Raw genomic sequence first — 22698 nt, 5'->3', positions numbered from 1 at the left:
GGAATTTGACATAGAACACTTTGCAGGGAAGTAGGGAACATTCTGTAGAAATTATAACATTTTACTTGTATTTCTCAACAAGAAATTAACATTTTAGGGATCCCTGGGAGGCGCAGCAGTTTGGCGCCTGCCTTTGGCCCAGGACGCGATCCTGGAGACCGGGGATCGAATCCCACGTCGGGCTGCCGGTGCATGGAGCCTGCTCCTCCCTCTGCCTGTGTCTCTGCCTCTCTCTCTCTCTCTCTCTCTCTCCCTCTGTGTGACTATCATAAATAAATAAAAATTTTTTAAAAAATTATTTAAAAAAAGATATTAACACTTTTGTTAATTCTTGGACACTTCTGGGTTTAAATTTTCAGCAGACACAAACTTATCATTTCTGTGTTTTAGCACTTAATGGTCATGAGGATGAGAGTGGTACTGAAGAAGGAGTCATCATCCACTGAAGGAGTGAAGCAAGGGGGATGGCTCTTAGGGGACTTGGCAGGAGATGTGGAAAAAGAAGCTTTCACATGGAAATCAAGTCATGTGGAAAGCCTTATTTTGTCAAGTAGGAACAATAGAGAATAATGGATATGATTTTAGGACTCCCAGAGGTCATTCCGGGGCCATTGCAAGACCTCCTTAGATTCTTCAATCCCTCAGGCATGCAGCTGAAGAGCTCTGCTTCCTAAAACAGCCCTTTTGTCTACCACATTCTAACTCAAGGATCTCCGTGCCTCCCATTGCTAGATGAGTCTGTGTCTTGAGGCTCTCTGGCTCCATACTGAATTTCCAACTTTTCCTCCATCTCCTCCCAGACACATCTCCTCTCATCATGGCCATGCCTATTCCTAGCAGTGTGCCTACAAGCCAGTCTTGCCCTTTTATCATTACCCTGGGGCGTGTTATTTCCCTCACCTGCCCATCCATCTGTATCCTCCATCCTACAAGCCTTCGAATTCAATTTCAGTCCCCTCACTTACATTAAAAGCTATCAAGTTGCTCCTGACCGTGCTGCCCTCCTACTTCACAAACACGCATCAATGAGTTCTAAACAGTTTAGGCCTTAGGAACCTCTGTTAGTATCTGCTCTGTTCTGCCCCCTATCTAGACTGTAATTTCTAAGACCAGGCATCATATCTTCAACTATTTTTCCTTAGCCCACAGAACCTAGCAAAGAGCTCAGCATTTAGGCAGTGCCTTGACTGTAATGATTATGTATAATCAGTTCGTCATCTCAACATTTGCGATTATTGAGAAATGAGTTTAGAGAAGACATTTTCAGAAATATGGACATATCATCCATTGACCTTTATACATGCCACTGGTGATGAATAATAAATAGATACTGTGGTTAAGCTGAAGAAACAGGAGGTTACCTGCTGAAACTATATTCTAGAAGTAGAAATTTGAAAAAATAATAACAGACTTAGATTTTAATTAAAGAAAATTACATGGCTAAAACTTTTAATGTTTCTAAAATATACTAATTTGTGCCAATCTAATATAATTGTCTGGGGAGGGAAAACAATGTAAATTATTTCCTACAAGCTTTGGATAGATTCTGATTATTGGATATAAGTATTCCAAAGAGTCCACATTCCGATGTGACTTCAAGAACTTTTTTGGAAGTCTCTGTGTCCTCTAACACTTATGCTACTTTATTGCATACACTTGGGTCACATTTTCCTGTTTGGAGAGATCATCCTAATGATAGTAACTGTATACAAATAGTTTGCATTCCATGTTCCTCCTCAGCAGTCTTTTCAAGAAAAATTACTGATGGAGAACTTCAGTGGCCAGTTCAAGAAGTGGGGTGAAATGTCAACAGTTGTCAGAATAAAACCAGTTATGAGAGGTTTTAGGAAGGGGGGCTGTTCTACAGGGAGTTGGGGATTTTGCTTAGGGAGGGAAGGATGGAAACCTTCTGCAGAAGAAGATAAAGAGAAAATAGTTAAGAAAATAGAAAAGAGGACACAGGCTGATGATTGTAAGGATGCTGTCTTAGGTGTGTGTTTGCATTAACAAGTTGTGAGAAAGAAGTTGGAAGAATAAAGTAGTGCTTCTGAAGAAATGCTTTAAATGCTAGACTGAAGAATTTGGAGTTCCATCCAGCAAGCCAGAAGGTACCGATTGAGTCCATAAGCAGAGGCATGGCCTAATACAAATGGTGTTTTAGGAAGATTAATCCAGCAAGAGTACAGAGAATGGACTGGAAACCTGGGCCCAGGCAGAGAGAACACAAGGCTTTAGAGTAAGACATGGGTGAAGGGAAGTGTTAAGTGGGAAAGAGAAGAAGGGAGGAGTCTAGGAAATCCATAAAGGAAAGAAAGAACCAATTGCATGTTCTGACAACTAGTAGGGAAAGGAGGAATTGTAAACAAGTCCAAAGTTTTAAGCCTAACAGTCCAAGAAAACAGTGATGACTCCATTGCTGGAGATAGGGAAAAGATACTAGCCACTCCTTGAGATTGCCAACCATTTGCATTCAAAGCTTCTGCTCGTTTAACAGCCTTTTCTGCCCAGCTAAGCAAATTAGCAACCACTTATTTGTTGCTAATTTTAAGGAATTGTCTTAGGTTTTGGGAAAGATATTTACAGGTACATCTCTGGAACACATAGCCTACAGTCTTTCAATTTGTTGCAGATGCAGAAACAAGCAGGAAGTAGATAAAGTCCCCATTATTACAGGGCCAAGGGCTTCATTCATGTATTTATCCATTCAACAAATATTTATAGAATGCTTACTTTGTGCCAGGAAAGTAGATTCTTGCTTTTTCAGGCCTTATATTGTTGTGGGGAGAAGATAGGAAAATAATCAAGAGTACAAGTAAATGAATAAAATAACACAAAGATAAATAAGGGCTATGAAGAAAGTAAAACAGTGTTGTCCCACAAGTGACAGGGGATGCCTCTTTTAGTTTATTTGGTCAGAGAAAACATCCCTCGGAGGATACCATTTGAGCTGAGACCTCAGCCAGTCACACACAAATCATTTAGGTGCAGGGAACAGCAAGAGCTGGGACTGAATAAGCTGGGCAGATTTCAGGGCTAGAGCATAATGACAAGAAGACATTGGTACAAGAAGAGAAAAAGGAAAGCAGGGGCCAGTCTTGGAATATATCAGTCAGGATCGGGAACAAGTGACAGGAAACTTAATTCAAACAGGCTTAAGGAATAAGAAAACTCATTCATATAATTAGAAACCAGAGGTGGGACAGGTTTTGGATTGACTAAATCCAGTGACTCTAAACTTATTTTCCAAGAGTTTCCTTGTCTTTGCTGTCTTAGGTGTATAAGCTTCATCTTTGGGCTTGGGATGAAACAGATAAAGCAAGGAGATTATGCCATCCTGTAATTTTTTTCCCTTAAATTTACTATAATCCACTTAGTAAGATTCCCTTTGAGCCACATCCTCTATCTTGAACTTCAAAAGAGGGTGGGAATGACCTTCCATCCAATTATACCTGCTTATGGAACAGGAATTGAGTCAACTTCTCTTGAGGCACATGAGCTGCTTGGAGAGGAAGGGTTACCTGAACAAAATTAAGATTTTGTTAGGAAAGAGGAAGGGAAAAGGCAGTCTGGGTAGGCAGCCAGCCATCTTTACTACGTAAGGAATGTTGGTGACCATTTTAAGGAGTTTGGACTTTACTTATGCACACCAAACCATTGAAAAATTTTAGACAGTAAGTAGCATGATCTGATTTATGGTTTTAAAAGATCACCCTGTGAAATATTTTAGTGGTTAATTGAAGAATGACAAAGGGGATGTGGGAAGACACTGGGTAGGAAGCTGGTAGTTCAAGCATGAGAGGTTGGGAGCTTGGAGTATAAAAATAGCAAAGGAGATGGAGAGAATTGAATTGAGATGGAGCTGACATAACTTGCCCATGGGTTGACTCAGGAGTAGGAGTTAGGGAAAGTGAAGAAACAAAAATGACTTGCAGGTTTTTGGCTTGAATACCAGGATAGATGGTAAAATAGTTTACACAGATAGTGAAGGGTTGATAAGGAACAGGTTTTGTCAGGGATTACTCAAGAGTTCTGTGTTTGGATGGAGATACATATTGAATATCTAGTGAAGCTGCCAAAGAGGCTGAGTGGAGTCTGGAGTTCAGTGGAGAGGCTAAGGCTGAAGATAGAAACATCATGGGACTATCAGCATATAGATGATGTATTTCTCTTTCAGGGGAACAAAAGGGCTGTGGAAGCAGAGTCTATACACTATAAGAACTAGGGGTCAAACAGAGGAAAAGAAGCCAACAAAGGAGACTGAGAAAGAGCAGCCAGTGAAATAAAAGCAAAAACAAGCAAATTTGGCATCATGGAAGCTAGGCAAAGAGCACATCTTTAAAAGGCATTGGTCCTACTAAGACAAATGCGTCTGAAAAATTGAACAATCTAAGGACTGAGGAGAGGATTTGGATTTGATAATAACAGTTTCACTGGAGGGGAAGGGTAAGAAGTACAGCTGAAGTGGAATCAGAGAAGAAACTCAGAAGTCGAGTCAGTCATTTGGGCAGGGCTTAACATATCCAGGAATAGGAAAGAAGATTCTGGGAGGGCAACTCCTAGGAACCCAAAAATTGAGTATGATTTCCAGAGGAGTTTTTTTTTTTTTCCAGTATTATTCTTTAGAAAAGAGAAATGTACCATTGGGTCTTCATTTGATATGTTGGTGGCCCTACCATTTCTAGCTGCTGTAGATCCCTTTTCCCTACATACTACTTACATTAAAAAGAAATTAGGCAATTCAGATTTGTAATTAGGGCAGGGGGCTGGTAAAATAAGACTCTGTTGTAATCTCAATGCTCATCTGTGTTGTTTTGGTTGCTCTTACATTGGCACCAGCTGCTGCTAGGACATTTGCTAAATATAAATTTAAATTAAATATAAGTGTAAACTAAAAATAAATGTAAATTAAATGTAAGTGTAAACTAAAAATAAATGTAAATTAAATAATATAAATATATGTATACTTTTTGCATTTGCTGTAGATCCTAAACTTGAACTCTATAAAGTTCCTGATCCTCCTTTGTCCCATCTCCCCAGAGGTGTCCCTCTCAGTCCCTTTAACTTATATCTACCAGAAAGTAGAGCATGGCAGAAGTTGTGTCCTTTTCCCTCCTCCTCACCTCCTGGCCACAGCACAATAAAAACTCTGTTCAGAATTTGGCTAGCTACTTCTTTTCCCACATTCGATCAGGGAACACTTAAAGCCATACAGTGTCCCTGTCCCGCCAGAAAGCCTATGGGCAGGGTGCCTCTTCAAGCTGACACAAAGACACACTGTGCAAGGCATCTATGGCCAGAGCAGGGGCCACATGTGGATTATCAATAAGGCTTTTGATTTTTTTTTCCTTATGTCATATCATCATCACATTAAACATAATTCAAGCAAAGAAACAAAACTTGCATTCTAGACTGTGAGACTTTGCCTGCCCTATAGCTACAAAGAAATGTAACTCCTTTTCAGTTTAAACATATTCCTTCCAGAAAAGTGTCATAAAATTTTTTTCACACTCAGTATAATTTTCCACTTTAAATTAACGTTATGTGATTTGATTGACTGTTTTGACTCTATTTAAATCATCCATTTGGCAGGACACATGGGTGGTTCAGTTGCTAAAGTGTCTGCCTTCAGTTCACATCCTGATCCCAGGGTCCTGGGATCGAGCCCCACATCTGGCTCCCTGCTTCTCCTTCTCCCTCTGTAGCGCCCCACCCCCGCCTGCTTGTGCCTCTCTCTCTGTCTCAAATAAAGAAGTAAAATATTTTAAAAATAAAAAAAGTAAACTGTCCATTTGGAAACTAAAGTTAGATTTAGAGGTAAGCTTCAGCACCCATAAAGGTTGCTTCTCACTAGAGCCAAGAATTGCAGAAGGCACAAGGAAAAAGACACGGTGCAAACAAATAAGCATCAGGTACCTTGCTGCCAAGGTACGCGTCTGTGGTGGATTGTCACCTTATCCATCTTCATTGACTTTTTGGTAGAGCTTCCATTTTCCACTGCAAAATAATTCTTGGAACTGGTCCCACGTTAGCCACGGAGCAGAGTTCCAACAATTTCTTTCCAAAACTGGCCTTCAGAAAATGAATCTAAATACTTTTCAGACAAATATCTGAGTGAAGCTATGTCAAAATTTTCTGGGTTGTTTTTGTTTTCGTTTTACTAGCTACAAATGTGACAAATCTATAAAACATACATGACCTCCCACTAAGACTCTTTGTTAACTAATATACCTGTAATCTGACAGGTATACATCAAAAGGAGGGTTTGTTAGAATAAAAGAACAGATAGGCGTCTTACTATTTATGGAGGGCCTACTGTGTGCAGGGTTAGAAGGGATAAAATGTGGTTTCTACTTTCAAGGGACTTACAATCTAGTTGAGAGGGCAAGAATATAAACACACACAAACTCAATAGTGCAGGATACAGTGTAGGACATAAGTTACTATCGGATAAGTAGCAAAAACAATAAATGTCATTAGCTGAGAGGCAAGCATGATAATACTCAGTAGTACATAATTACTAATACTTATATATTTACTATGTGCCAGACATTCTGTTGAGCGGTTGTACATTATTTCATTTCTTGAATTATTATCCTCATTCTAAGCATAGGAATTACCTCTGATCTTCTCCCCATTCTGAAGAAAGCAGTAAGAATGATATAAAGTGAGCAAAGACCTAGAATCAGGAATGTGCCATATGGTAAGCAGATGCATTGATCTGGGGCGAAGGACCCATTTAGGGGAACAGAAAGAAATGAACCTTGAGGCCCACGTTAGTCTGTTCACCACCATATTCCAATGCCCAGCATAGTGCCTTGCACATAATAGGTCTTCAGCAAATGTATCTTGAACAACAGCAAAAAAAGGCCTCTAGTTTGTGTCTATAACCCAGATCAAGTACAGTGTGATAAAGGTAATTCGTGAATTAAAGCCAGCCAGCATGTAGTCTCAGAACCTAACGCCAACGCCTCCCAATTCCAAACTGTTACAGTAAGGATTCAAGGGGGAAGAACATACCAGAATGGGATGGGTCTGAGAGCAGCAGCAGCTCCAGCTCACTGGGTTCCTGTCATGGAAACTGACATGGTGAGCAGTTACGTCCTTATGCTGGCCTGCAAAACTGTGCAAGATCTGACTCCTGGCACCTCTGCAACCTCAAACCCTTCTTCTCCCCCTCTACTGCCACACTGGCTGGCCTCCTTGCTACCCCTCAGTCCATCTCAGAGCCCAGATTCTTCTGCGCTGCTTTTAAGTCTGTGATAGCCACTCCCACCACATCTAGCTACCCTACCCTGCTCCCTGGCATTATCTATTTATCTGTTTACCGCCTTCCCCTGTACACACTAGAACACGGGCCCAGAGAGTCAGAACTCCATCTGTTCTCTTCACCACTGGATCCCCAGCATCCAGGACAGCACATGGCATATCATTAAGTGCTCACACACTGCAATTCTGATAGAAGATCACTTTCTCTGGTTCTCAAAATACCTACTTCTCACAGGCAGAGGATTTTGTTCAAGAAATGTCACACGGAAATTGATGAGTAGAGTTTGGAAACAAGAGTCAGAGCGGCAGGAGTCCAGACCAACCTGTTTATAAAAGATGCTTTTGCCCAGAGAAGGGAAAATACACCATAAAACCTCTGGCAAAGTATGTGCTTTCTTAGGACACCCTTAACAAGTTGTGCTTCTGAAACGATACCTGGTCTAAACAAGAAGATCTACAAACTTGCCAAAACAATCAATTCCCAGGGCTTAGAGTCACTACTACCAGTCTCAGCCTCGTAAACAGGCAACCAGTACTGTACACTGTGATATCAAAAGACTGGCTTGCCTCTGTAAGCAAAATCAGGCAAGTGCACCATCCAGGTGACAGAAAGGAAGGTGAAAAAATTAATCTTATTTTCATTATTTTTTTCCCTTACTAAATATTGTTAAGGAGTTAGGTACCATGAAAATGGGTTAAATATTGCTGACTTAGCTTAAAGTTTGAGCATTCATGGGCCCAGGAATACATTTGTCATAGGATAGTAATGTGTCCGAGAATCTTCTTTTGTGCCAATTCAGACTCCAGAGACCACAAGATGTCTGATAAATTCAAAGGAATAATATAAGTAAAGTCATAATGCCTCCCAACTTTCCTTATTGGAAGGGTTCCTGCTGAGATATTCAGTAACTTCATGAATATGTATGGGGCATTCAGTGTATTTCAGGAACCGTGTTAATGTGATGGCTAATCCAAAGGAGGATGAGACATGGTCCTCGCCTTCAAACTGCAAGGAGTTTATCATTCACTGGGCAAGTCAGATAAGTAAGATGGTAGGCAGGAAACAGTGAGTGCCATGGTCCAGGTGGTGGTGGTGTTTTCAAGTGTTATAAAAGCACAAAGGATGGAGAGATGGATTCCAACTGGGAGAAAATAAATACTTCATGAAGAAGAATACACTCAAACTGATCTTGGAAAGTGGTTGGAATTTCCATAGGATTAGATGGCAGGGAGCCTTGATTTGGAGCATTTGCCAACTTTTGTTGTGTAAATATTCCCAGTACGGCTGATTTCAGGTTGATGACGTGATGCCACAGAATACAAAATTGAGAGGAGGTGCCAGCTCCAGCGCACCATCTATGAGTCACCATCGAGCTTTGGACTTGATTAAATCATTCTGACTCCACTACTTTAATGAGTGGATTCACAGGTATTAAAAACATCTAAAACAACATTATAACGGAAGAGACACTTTTGCCCTTCTCCCTACAGCTCACTGACCTTTTAATAATCTCTTTGTCTATCCCTCTGTTCTTAGCCCTATGTCCCCGACTGGCCTACCTAGTATTGATCTGGGCCTAATGCCAACCTGTGATTCTGGTTGCTCTTCTTAGTGTTGGCTGTGATTGCTCTGGCCCTGGCTGTCACATGGCACAGAGGGCTGGTCTCCTGCCCACTGCCTGGTGTTGACACCCCTGCTGTCTCCGTAATGAAAAGCAGCTTTAGGAGCAGCTAACTGGGCAGGGTGTTTAACTGTTCTTGTAGCAGTTGGAAGGGGAAGCCAGAGAAATTGCCGAGAAGCTTTGCCGGAGGAAGATGCAAGCCAGCTGAAACCGGGCATTCATATTAATTGCTCCTTTGAGTTCTTAAAAACAACAACAAAAACCCACCACCGATGCATTCTCCTTCAATCACGCACTTGTAACTGGCTTTATCACCTAGAGGGCCACATGTGAAACGCCAGGCCCTCGTCTCTATCTTTAATTACAAGCAGATGCCCTCAGTACGTGCATAAGCTTGTGTCAGGAGGATGTTTTTTAAAAAAACTCACCAAGGAGACCACTGCCAGACAGGAAAGGAATATGTGAAGCTTGAAGTTATTATTAGGAAACTTCCCCATTGGGCCCACTAAGCCAGGGGCTGGCCTGTGAGAAAAGGAGGTCTTTAAGATCTCTCGCTGAACCATTGATTCTTACCTTGAGGCCCAGCTTCTCTCAAAATACATTTACAGCAAAATATGGCTACTGCGGATTTATTTCAGCATGTGGGGTTTTTCCTGATGCTGCTTTCTCTTGCCAATTTATATATTGTTTGTAGAGCAGCTTTTTTAGCATTAAAAGGTGTTTGAAACCACCCGCTTTATTTCATGGTTCTTTGTGTTTGCTCGTTTAAATTATCTCACGTAATGTGCTCTGTGATTTACTGGTCCACTATAGAAGAAACACACTCCCTCATGGAGCTCTGGGGAGGTAATTTTGTCTGTTCCAAAGGTCCAAAGATTTCCTGTTCAGATTTCACGGTCTTCTTTAGTGTTGCCAAGAGTCATAATGTGTACAAGATAATATACTTTGGTTCAGGAGAAGCTGCAAGTGGGGATTCAGTTAATCCAGTGAGCCACAAAGGAAAGGAAATTCCAGCTTGAAATGATCACTGCAATCAGGCCCTGCGGTACAACATCACTGCATGACAGAGCAAAAGGAGACGTCTTGGCTGCCTGCATATCGCAGGTCTTACCTGGTTTCTCATGAATTGACCCCTGAAGGGTGTTTCTGCCCAAAGCCTCAGCAACCTTGCCCCATCAGTATAACTTCCAGAATGTCTGCGGTATTCAAACAAATCAGCCTGTGCTCTAGCAAGTATGCCCTCATGAGCACCAGTTGTAGGCACACAGCAAAAAGTCCTAGCAGTGGAGCCCCAAAGAAGGACACAGTGACTGACCAGAGCAAAAAAGTAGTGTATAGGGAAGAGTTTCTCAAATGTGTCTTGTCATAAGAATCACCTGGCTGGGGAATGGCGCATAAAAGATAAATATACAGATTTTCAGGACCTTGCCAGTGTACAGATTTACCAGTTCCACAGAGATTCAGATTCTACAGATCTGAGACAGGACCTTGGAATCCATACATTTAACAAATGCTACAGTGGCTCTTGATGGTCAGGCAAGTTTGGGAAATAGTAGAGTGGGATGGGGTCAGAATCTGGCTCCTGGTCAATTTTGGCTTCTACCCTGTAACTGCTGGGGAGCCTAAGACAAATTAGTTGGTCTGACCTCCAACCCTTCTCCATAAAATGTAACTAATAATGATTCTTCAGAGGGCCATTGTGAAGGCAAAATGGGAAAATCCAAGAACTGTGCTTAGCATAGTGCCTGGTATATTTTAAGCACACAATGTACATGAGATATAAACACCTCACATTTTTTGACTTTGCCATCAGCCAGCCCTTCCACAGGCTGCAGGATAGTTTGGAGCCTGGCATCAATGTGATCAAACACTGAGCTGGACCTTGAACCCTACTACAAGGGCAGGTTGGAGGGAGATAAGGACTCTAAACTGAATACCCTTTAGTGATGTTGATCACAGTTTGACAGAAAAGAACAGAAAGGCAACAAATGGGTCTGGAAAGAGCTATAGACATTAAAACCTAAGGAGAGAAAATTTCTGCTATGTGATCAACAATAAATAGACATCAAAAAGACATAGAAAGTAGTCAAGCAAACTTGAGATTTCCAAGGAGAGACACAATTTGCTAATAATAAATTATTTTTACTTGAATCCCATTTAGCCCCAAAGTTTAAAGCATTTGTCATTCCTCTTCATTTGCTTCATTTATTTAGCAAAAATTATGATTCTACTAGTTGTCATACCCTGTGTTCTTAACAGAGTTTATATAGGTGAAATACCCACCTCAAGAAACTGTGTGTCCCAGGGCACAGGCAAGGAAGCTGTGACAGCAAGGGGTATAAAAGCAGTACCCAGGGCTGTTGGGTAGACAACTAACCTGCCTGAAGAAGAAATCAAAAGCTCTCAGAAAGGGGATCCCTGGGTGGCTCAGCGATTTAGCGCCTGCCTTTGGCCCAGGGCGTGGTCCTAGAGTCCCAGGATGGAGTCCCATGTCGGGCTCCTGGCATGGAGCCTGTCTCTCCCTCTAACTGTGTCTCTGCCTCTCTCTCTCTCTCTCTCTCTATGTCTATCATGAATAAATAAAATAAATAAATAAAAACTCTAATTTTAAAAAAAAAAAAAAAGCTCTCAGAAGAAGTTCTTTTTCCGGTTCTATTGAGATAAAATTGACATCAAACAGTGTGTAAATTTAAGGTGTACAACATAATCATTTGACAGATGTATGTATTGCAAAACAATGATCACAGAGGAAGTCTTAAGATAGAGATTTCATGGCACTTATATCATCATTATCATTATCATAATCATAAGCTAGTAGTGATAATGCTAGCTAACACTAACCAATGCTTATTTATGGCAGGCGCAACGTGAGGCCATTTATGTTGTGTCTCATCACGTGTAAAATGGTTGCTGTGTGCAGTATCTTGGTTCACTTGTGCTTGCATGGTCTGTTTTGGGCTGGTTCTAAATGCCTTTGCTGAACAACTGGTAAATTACAGTCCTCCCCAGAACATTGATTCTCTCACTCTAACTCCCTTCCTGAGAGAGTATTCACTAGTTTACGGAACTGGAATTGACTGCATTTAGTCCCAGGCTGAAATCTCTGACACAAGTAGATATCCATCACCTACACCACCGAAATCACTTCCCCAGAGTCCCGCTGCCCACATATAGCCTGCACAGTACATGGTAATAATGGTAGTCTTGCTGGGCTTAGGGCAGCTTCCTCTCCTCAACAGCCTAGCGTAAAAACACTGTCAAATTCTCTGTGGGAAAAGATGTACCCTTGCTTCCAGGATAGTGGCTAGCAACGATAACTATGATAAGACTATCTAACAGTGGGGCCCCTGGGTGACTCAGTTGGTTAAGCATCCAACTCTTGATTTCAGCTCAGGTCATGATCTCAGGGTGGTGAGATCAAGCCCCATGTCAGGCTCTGGGTTGAGCATGGAGCCTGCTCAATGTTGTGCCCAAGATTGTGAAGCCAAGAAACAACCGAGGAGCCAACACCGATGCAAGTACACGAGGGTTTATTAACAAGCTCGAGCTTGGGTCCGAGTATACCCGACACAGTGGAGCTGGGACTTGGACCCCAAGGTGGTTTCCAGCTTAGTTTTATGGGCTGGTCTAGGGGACCTCCAGAAGGGGGGGAGGAATTTCCCAAGTTCTGTTTACATTCTGATATGGGGCTTTCAAGGGCATTAAGCTCTGTTCTCATTCTAATATGGGACTTTCTAGGGTGTTAGGCTGCCCCCCCCCACCCAACTGAAGTAAGGTAAATTTCAGCTCTTACTCGCAAGGGCCTGAGATGGCTGTACTTGCGCTAACGCTGAATTAAGTTCAGCTGAATTAAGTTCAGCGCTGAATTAAGGTGGAATGGCCTTAATTTTCTCGGCCTCCGCACTCAAGATTCTCTCCCTCTGTCCTTTCCCCTTTCTCTCCCTTCCTCCTCATCCTTGAAAAAAAAAAAAAAAAGAATATCTAACATTTACTACTTACCTATATTGTATATTTAGTGTATTGCATATACTGATTTGATTTAAACATTGCATGAATAGATACTGTCACTGTCCTCATTTTATAGACGAGAAACCAGGTCTAGATACATGCCATAGTTGGGAAGTTGAGTACCAGGTTGGACATAAATGGGAAAGAATAGATTGCAGTTAATCCCAGTCTTGGGGTCCTGTTCTTGGGCAGGTCCACTATGAGGAGTTCTACATCAGGGCACGGGAAAGCGTTCGCTTTTCCCCAGTGTTCACAGGGTCAAAATTAAGTTCTTTGGGAAGACTGTCCCCAGCGTCCCCCTGGCTTCTCCCCCAACTCAACACACCCTAGCTCAGCCGTGCTCTGGCCACTCCCGACAGACAGATAAGGGCTCTTTACCTAACCAGGCTGTGTAGTCATTCCTCCGGCCCCAGCTGCCTGTGCCTGTTCATCCCAAGTCCAGCACCTGTCTCAACAAGTCCCCTTCCCCAGGAAGCTTGTCCACGCTGTTAAAGGCCACCCTATTGCTTGGCCACTCCTTCTTTTATAGATTCTAACCCTGGAGACTATTAGCTTGCTGAGGCTAGGGGATGCAGCCAATCCATTTTATAGCATAAGCACCTTAAATATATCAGAGTTTTTCATTAACTGCTTGTCACCCTGTTATTGTTTTTCCCTCACTGCTCAGCCCTTAGACATTAGGACAGCTCTGACACTAATTAAAATTGGCAACTTTGCATGACACCTCTGTTTACTAAGAAGGAGGTTTGGTTCATTGCATTTTACTTTTGTAGCCAGCACCCCTGCGGGGCTGGCACAAATCTGTGGCCTTTCCTTTGGGACACCATTTGTCCTTTTATGTCTTGACTCATCACATATTGTGGAGAGTGTTAGCTGAGGAGGACTTTTTGCTGTATGAAAACGTTACCAAATGCTGATACCATAAAGAAGAAAGCACCAGATGTCTGTCTGCAAGGAAAGCAAAATCCTGGTTTGTGAAGAGTCAGGGGTGACCAGGGTTCCCCCAGGCATTTCCGGGCCTGAGGTTTGGCTCTGCAAGCTCCCTCGGGGCCTAATTGACCCCCACATTCCATCTCAGTCATCATTCTGGAGAAATTTGTCAGCTTTGCTGCTGATCTTTGCGTGCAAACTGGTGTCCGTTAGTGTTCCCAGTTTTAAGCTGAAAACTGAGACACACTGGCTGGAGACTGTTGACCAAAATAATACGTGTGATTTTGTGACATCCCATGGTTGACTTCATTTTCCTCTTCCTTTGAGCTATCAGAAGTTTCTCCAGGTGTATACAGTTGTCAGTGAAACAGGTCATTTATAGTTAGAAATTATGTAAAGATACCAACCCTCAACTGAGAAGAATGTTTTAGTGCTCATCTTAAAGGCAAAGAGTCATAAAACAAAGTGTTGTCTGATTTGTAGCAAGGAATTGGAGGAGGGCATGTTCCAGATGATGGTAATAATAAAGACTGAGGATATCGAGGCATCTAGTCAAGTAGCCTTCAGGGGACTTTCATAAAATGCGATTTTCCTTCTGGTCACGTTAAAATCAATGTGCAGTACATTAACTCTAGGCAAATGTGTATTCTGCTTGCTTTTTGTCATAATTCTTTATTGCATTTGGCAGCAAATGAGCTTCTAATATTAAAATTTAGAGAGAAAATAAAGAATACTTTTAGAACTTATATTTATGCAGAATTTAAAATATTAACTCATCAATGCCCCCAAAGCCTAACTTCCCTTGGAAAAATGCTCTCACTGATGTGCGCAGACTGAAAAACTTAAGAAAGATTAGAATTCTGCAGTTTAATGAGAGGCTCTTAACTTATCTGTTGGGTTCTATTATTTTGAACACCAGACCTGACACCTGCTTCCTACTGGTAGCTGGGTAGATGGAGCTAGTGAAAAAGCGTATTGAAAAGATCGGGGCAAGTGGACAGGAGATTCAGGGTGACAGGAGTGGGTCAGCTCACTGCCCAGGGCATCTTTGTTTTGTTCCTCGCTCTTTTTTCATAATCAGAGAAGGATTTCTTAGCGTTGTTTCTGTAGGTTTCTACTGAGGACCAAAAGCATCAGCGGTTTCACTGCTTTCAGAGTTTATTGTGAGCCAGGACCATGTTGCCCCTCTAAGGAGGGTACAGAATCCAAGAGAAACCCCCTCTCCACCACGCCCAGATAACAGTTGCAGACTCTTGTAGCAAAATGACCCAGTTCAACAGTTCGATGACAACTACATTGATCATTTTCCATTCTTCCTGTTTTTAATGCAACATAATAGTAGTATCCATAGAATTATAACCACTTTTAGAATAGATGACTCATTGCCCGTCTCATGTCACAAAGTTCCGTGTCCGTCCTAACTTCTCAGTTCCCCTCATCCCTTCCCCATTCCCAGGATTGCTCACATGTTTATTTCCAAGAATAAACTTGTTTGACTGAAATGTTTTTAATACTGTTTTCGAAAAAAGAATTTATGTTCCTCTCCATTTTCACAAGCAAGACTGAAGCTTGGACTCAGATGTTCTAGGAAGGCGTTTTTCCATTGTTCCTGACCATGTCTAGCCAGGAGACCAGAGGTGACTAACACTGGGTTTCCATGTGCTCTGATATTTATGAGTTCTTTTTAGAGAGTAGGTATGATTTTAATTTTAAAAAGAAAGAAGGAAAACAAGGGAGAGAATTATTGTGAGGTTGAGCCAGGTCACATTTTTGTCACTTGAAAGTGAAATTGTAACAGAGTCACATCAGACCATTTTTACAGGGATGACTAATGGTTTTCTTCCCTTTCTGTTCCAGCCACACCAACTATCCTTGGCAGCGCATCCCAGAGTCTACAAAGAGTTAATCCAGGCCTAGGGACAAGTAAGAATTTCAGTCCTTTTTCTGTCACCAGTGATCTTGTCCATCAAGACATTATAATTATAATTTAATTATAATTCAAGCTACCGTCCTATCTGTGCTTTATTTGAGATTTGATACCTGGATGAATGATTGAAATTGCACAAACAAGCAAAAAAATATGTATATATTTTTAAAAGGTGTCTTTTTTCAGCTTCTGTGCAAAGCTGCTTCTTTATTTCTCTAATTTGCTTATCCTTGGAAGTAAAGCCAAATTAATGAGAAGGGGGAAAAGATTTATTTACTGTGGACCAACAATTAGTTTATTGAGTCTAGGAACCTGCCCCCTCTTACAAATTGTGTTTTATATTGTCATTATTATTTTGAGATATTTCTATCACCTTGACAGTTAAACTTGCCCCTTCAGCCATATCATCTTATGCTCCAAAATTCTACCTTCAAGCTCTTTCTTCTCCTTAAAATGCCTTTGTACACACCCTTTTGTCCTCTGACAATCTCTTCTTCATCCCCCAGACTGAACTCAGACCTCAGCCCTGTGGGGAAGCTCCTCTAAATCCTCTAGGAGCAAAGACTTGTTCTGCCTCTGTGCTCCCATGGAACTTTGTCCATTGTTCCATGATAGATTTACTTCCCGGTACTGGAGTATAGATGTTAGTACCATGCATGGAACTCAATGAGCTGTATAGGCTGCCTGAATTAATGAATTATGTTGAGCTTTAAGACAAGGCCCACTTTTTATGCTGCTTCTAAATTCCTCATGTGACCTAACCCAAATCCTGATCAGCAATGGGTGCCTTTAATTAAATTACAGGGAAGGATTCTCTCTTTCGAAGTATATGCTGGAGTCTGCATGACACAGCAGAGGAAGGGAAGACAATGCACCTAACTTGAGTTTAAGCCATTGCTGTTTCATTGGTAATTCTGGTATTATGAAACCATAATTTGGATTTTATGACATAATTACAGAGTAAATTTCTACATGAGATGTAAATCCTTGGAGGTGACTCAAAAGGAGCATTAGTGCTATTTTTGACAAATGCCATCCACTTGTCAGTTGTGCCAGGCCACAAACTCTTTACAGCCCTCCTGTTTCAGAAGCCTCGAACATGTTCCTCTGCTCCCTAGTTAATATGAAGGATTACAAAAAGGGTGGCCTTTTCATCATATTTGGGTCCTCCCAGCCAGTAGATTTCAAAGCCTTCACACAGCAGAGGATGGGACTTATTGCTACTTTCTGCAAGGAAATGAGAAGGGATCAGCTAAAAATGTTTTCCTATGAACAAAATTGTTGAGTCACTGTAGTGTACACCTGGAAATAATATAGCACTCTATGCTAATTATACTGGCATTAAAATAAAAAACTAAAAAAAGGGGATACCTGGGTAGCTCAGTGGTTAAGCGTCTGCCTTCGGCTCAGGGCGTGATCCTGGAGTCCTGGGATCGAGTCCCTTATCAGGCTCCCTGCATGGAGCCTGCTTCTCCCTCTTCCTATGTGTCTGCCTCTCTCTCTCTCTCTCTCTCTCTCTCTCTCTCTCTCTCCCATGAATAAATAAATCTTAAAAAAAAAAAAACTAAAAAAAAAAAAAAAAGAATGTTTTCCTAATGGTGCCTGTTCCATCCCACAGTGGTCCTTCCTCTGCGCACAAACATAGTCCACTGCCCTTCATTTCCCCCCAGAGGGGTGCTACAATTTTTCCCATCTTCTTTGTAGAGTCATGGGGTCTGAGGACCTAAGCAGAGGGCCTTGTTGCAATACAACCTCTGGGTATGGCAGATCTGTTGAGGAAATTCCTGCTAGGTCATTCGGCATTCATTGATTGTCTGTCTTTGTGATGGGCAAGACTCATTGTCCTTGATCTGTGATACATCACACAGATACTGACCTGCCCATACAAAGAATACTGTCCTTCTAGCCTGCTCCCTCCATCCCAAAACTAACTGGATAAAGTTACCCCTATCAGTGCACATGTCAATCAGTGCTCACCTTCTACAGTGCACATGCTTGGACACGTGGCAACCTTTATCATTTGAGCATCTCACTGAGCTACAACAGACCCCAGTGTTCATGTCATCTCACCGTGTACACTGTCACCGTATCACAAGCATATGCACCAGCACCAGCTCTGCACTCTGGGGAAGAAAGAAGTGAATAAGATATTGTCCTAACATCAGGGAGCTCCTATTCTCACTCAGGAGATCATTTTACACAAGAAGCTAGGGTTCAACATGAAATGTTGTCATTACACAATTAGAAGTCATACATTTCCTATGTACACTTTTCCAAATTCTCACATTCAAAGCAAAACCCTGATGGAGGGAAAAAATTACAACTGTCTCTAAAAAAATTTGAGAGAGAACTGACCTAACAAATAAATGCCATGCCACCTCTAGAGCCACCTTGAACTTTATTCTTGGGCTTGCAGTAACTCCTTCATAGCTGTCTCCCTCCCCTCTCCTCCCCCTATTCATCTCTCCTTTTGTGTATGCCAGTGACAATTCTAAGAGCTCAACATATCACTCTGCTCTAAACAACTCAAATTTCAAACTACAAACCTATCCCAAGACACTGAAATCCAAGATCCCTCATCCCAGCTTACAAGTCCTTAGTACTTAGTACTCCCCAGGCACACTGTGCTCTCCTTCCCCTAGGACTTTGCTCATGTCATCCCATCTTCCAAAACAATCCCCCTTCCACCTACCCCCCGCCTTCTACAAATATAAATCCTGCCCATACTTTAAATCTCATCCGGAACACTTTGGCCCTTGACTTAAGACAGTGCTTCCCTTCTCCATGCTTGTCTTTAAGAGGGATGATACTCTTTTATACCACTTTTAAGGAATATATCAGATGCTGCTTTGGAGTAGAGTTATTTGTATATTTCTCTTATCTCCCCATCTCCCCATCTGGATTACGAACAGCTATATCTTGTTCAGAGTTGTGTAACTCCCAGGACCTAAAATGGTACCTTGAACACAGTAAGGAATAAATGATAATGCAAATAAATTAATTAAATGGAACTAGCCTTAATAGCTCCCTGGTTACCGATCCTTCTCCACCCTTAGCAAGTCCCACAAACACCCCTTGTTATCGAGCCTTTGGCTGCCTGGAGCCATCAGGGAGAAACAGATCTCACCTGTGTTAATTACGCATTCATCACCCTAAGTGTTCCATTGCAGAGAGGACTCCTGGGAATCAAATGGTTTATACTCTGAGAACAGCTTCCTTACAGGCAGAGGCTATACAGTATGGCAACAGTAGAAGAGGCGTGTGCATTGACCAGAGTCTGACCCAAGTTGGCCTCTTTGTCCCCTCACTGCTCAGTCACACAGGGTGCACTTTGTCTCCAGATTTGGAACCACTTACCCATCTGCCAGCCGAACACCTCCATACCAGGAAGCCCAAAGTCTCCTCATGATGGGTTTCCTATAGTGAGCTGGTGATGTAAAAATATTCGAGCTGTGTGGACAACCGTAACCATCAGCCCCCAGGTTCTGATGACTTTAGGTGCAAATCGTAAACCTAATTCTGTTGCTGAGCAGCATTGGCAGACCTACCTCCTACACATCTTTCTAAAGATTATTTTTTCTCTCTCATTTATAAAAGTCATTCCTTTTCACTGAATGTACTGTGTATTACCATGAAAGTGTAAATTTTATAATCAATGGCATTTCCACTTCAAATTAAAATGAGTATCCAACTGGAGAAAAATATTTAAGTCTCATTGACTGGCATTTGGAGTATAAATTAATCCAAAATTTTATGAAAACAGGCATTCTGAACATAAATGTCAATGACGAGGTCAGAGTTTTGAAAGGATTCCAGAAGGTTCTCATCTTAGAGGGGTACAACAGATGAACTGCTTAAAGCCTGATAAGTTCACGAACAACTTCCTTCGCAATCATGAGTTCCTTTTCAATAAACACGTGATTATAAGACAAATTTGATACAGTAGTCGTCACCTTTGCAGGTCCTTATCTTCTGTTCTTAGCTGGACTCACGTCCTTGCCTGCTCATTTCTTTCTTACCTCCTCCTTTTCCCCACTCCAAGCGACCCTGCTTGCTGCTCCCATATTCGCTCTTCCTGCCTATGTCTGATGCTGTGATTTTTATGCTCCATCACCGTTCAGTAGCTCTCCACTGTTTTCTGCATTATGAGTAAACTCCTCTCCCTGGCATCAAGAAGGTCCATGACATGGGTCCTACATGCCTTTCCAGCCAGCCTTATCTCCCTTGTATACTGTGGACACCGATGTTTATGTCCTTGTATTTCCTGCTTCATTGTATCCATTCCTAACTACTCCTTCGCCAGAAATTCCCTCTAAGTCAGGAACATCCTTCATGTGTTTTGTCTTTAAAGCATTTTTCAGTTATTGCTTTATGCCCCACAAGGATGAGTACTTCCACTTTGGAATCTCTGTAGACCTTTCCTGCTTTCTCTTAAGGAGAAATAGTATATAACACAGTACTTGAAAGAAACCAGCCTGATAGCAGGACAGACCAGTTAAGTGTCAGATCTACCTGAATGATCTTTCCTAAGTTTTATAAGTGTTCTGTTTTGTCTTATGTGTTTATCTCTAAAATAGAGATGCTAATAGTAGGTACTTGTGGTACCTACTATTTTGTTGTTATGAGAATTACAAATGTTGACATATTTAAAAGAGTTAGAATAGTATCTGGCCCCATGGTTTATTGTATTCTCTCGTGGCTCTTAGTTTATTCCATCAAGTATTAGAAGTGAACTGTATGAATTGTCCTATATTCAACTTAATGTTGGAACTTAATATCATGTCATTTGAACCTTATGGGTTCTTTGGAATGCTTTCTATTCCCTTGGAATAGATTGTACTATCCTCAAGGATAGGGGCCATCTCTTATACATCCTTGTATCCCACAGTACCTGGGAAGTACCTGGCACATGACAAGTGCTTAGTGAATGGTGTTGGGTTTTGTACCCACACACAAAAGTTAAAAAAAAAAAAAAGCCAGGTTTTCTCCCAATATCTTAATTACTCTTTGGCTAGTACAGAGCACTTCTGTGCCCTTCAGCAGCCATTTATGAAAGGAGAGGGCTAAAGATCTACGAGAGGAGAAATTTCTCTTGTCTGTTGCTATAAACACATACCGTCTTTCCCAGAAAGCCTTCCACAGAAACTTCACTTCAGGTCAGGGAACAAGTGTCATGGTCTAGTTTGGGATATGTCGTAGGACCTCTCTATACCATCACTGTAGTATCCCATTGGCATTTCATCTGCTGAGGGAACAGTGGCCCCACACCTGCCTGTGACCCATCACTGCCCTCATCTGAGCTGGATGACCCTCTCAGCTTTGAGGATCCATCTTCATCAGATCTTTTCGACTTTGAGGGCTTATTAGCTGACATTACAGCTAAAACAAGCACACCACAAGGGGAGTGTGTCTGTGCGTGGCTGGTACCTTAGAATGTGCAGCATTTATTTGTAACAAAGAACTTGAGCTGTGGACCTGCTTTAGAGCACAGCTCTGACACTGGGTTCTGACATTGAAGCTGATGTTGAATTCTTGACAGTCTTCTGTGTATAAATAGTCCGGTAAATGATTTCAGTAAGTAAACACAGATGATTATGATCCCTTCTAAGGAAACAGTGTTTATGTTGGCTCTCTCTTGCACCCAGACTACTGGTAGCCCTTCCTGACTCACAGCACTAATGTCCAGATAATGCTCAGTGTCCTGCCAACACTGTTTACTGCCTTCCTTGCTTCTCTGAAGTGGGAGGAACACAGATAGAATTATGCACTTTACACAAGAAGAAGTGGAGGTACAGAGAAAACAGCTTTCCTGAGCATCCTAACAGACTAACCTGAGAGTGAAGAAGATACTGTCAGAACAGTGCTTGTACCTACCCCTAGATAAGTCAAATAAAGTGTACATAATGCATATTATTGATAATTCAACAACAGCGTTCACCTACCACAAAATATGGTCCTGGCAGTGACTTTTTTCCAGCCTGAAATAGCCAGTTGGTGCCTACCATTGGTTATCAGGTGTTAGTGTCCTGTTATCATTATTATACACCGTCCTGTATTCACATGTAATTGTTGGGAGATACAGATTCTTTGTAAAATAAATATTAGATTTTAACTTTGTTATCCTCCTTCGACTCCCAGCAATTTGCTGAGCCCTAATCAGCGGTAAGTAGATATTTACTACTTAATTTATAAGAGAACTAGTGGCTGTGCATAGGCCACTAGGCCAGTATTGGTGAAACCTCTGGGGCAAGATATAAAATTTTACAGACTTTAATAAACATTTATAAACTTGCCCACAGCTCAAGGCCAGCCTCTTCAGGTACCTGCAGCTCCTTTCTGGTTGTAGACACATATCAAGGTCTTTTATTTCTTTGGAATCCAAACAATAAAAAAGTATTTAGAAATCTGTGAGCATATGCCTCTAAAAACCTTGATCTGAGAAATGAGTCATTTTTTTTTTAAGTCTTAGAAGGATGATTAAGCATCTCCCTAAAAATTCCTGTGGGCGTTTGTGTGCTCCATATACCAGTTCCTAGTTTTGTTTCTCTTCCAAGGCATAACACACATTTTTCAAGGATGAAATCCAAGATAAACGTTCTTTCACCCTGGGTGACCTCAGTGGGTGGTGAGCACTTTGTAGACTCTAGAAAGTTGAAGCATCACAATATTGGTTGTGACCTGTGAGTCCTTCTAGCATGCAGCCTTCTGATTCACGGCTTGGCTTCTCCAAAACCACTGCCCCCAAGAGAGCTCTGGCTTCTGCATACAGGAACCTCTGTAGGGAAAGAATCCCTGAACTGAGTCCACACCAGCTTCTGTTGTGTGATGAACAGTTTTTTTAGATAATGTGCATATCTGAGAAAAACTCTTGAATTCATTATGTAGAGCTGTACTGATTTTAATACAAATTAATATATACACTGTGAAAGCAGACAACACATCACG

The 22698-nt window shown here is 41.7% G+C and overlaps 1 protein-coding gene across 8 annotated transcripts in view; it reads left to right on the top strand.

Moving 5' to 3' along the window:
- GHR (growth hormone receptor) overlaps positions 1 to 22698 on the top strand; it is a 272010-nt gene that overhangs the window by 181733 nt on the left and 67579 nt on the right. For 5 of the 8 annotated variants that reach the window (XM_077896083.1, XM_077896081.1, XM_077896084.1 and 2 more), the window contains exon 3: positions 15684 to 15749. The exons of the other annotated variants lie outside the window; for them this stretch is intronic. In XM_077896083.1, coding sequence (XP_077752209.1) covers positions 15684 to 15749 — 66 coding nt within the window. The remainder of the gene's footprint in view (positions 1 to 15683; positions 15750 to 22698) is intronic. 8 annotated transcript variants of the gene reach the window in all.

Source organism: Canis aureus, chromosome 4, assembly GCF_053574225.1.
Source record: "Canis aureus isolate CA01 chromosome 4, VMU_Caureus_v.1.0, whole genome shotgun sequence".
Lineage (NCBI taxonomy): Eukaryota > Metazoa > Chordata > Mammalia > Carnivora > Canidae > Canis > Canis aureus.
Note: the sequence above shows the minus strand (reverse complement) of the source record. Positions and strands in the feature narration are given on the sequence as shown.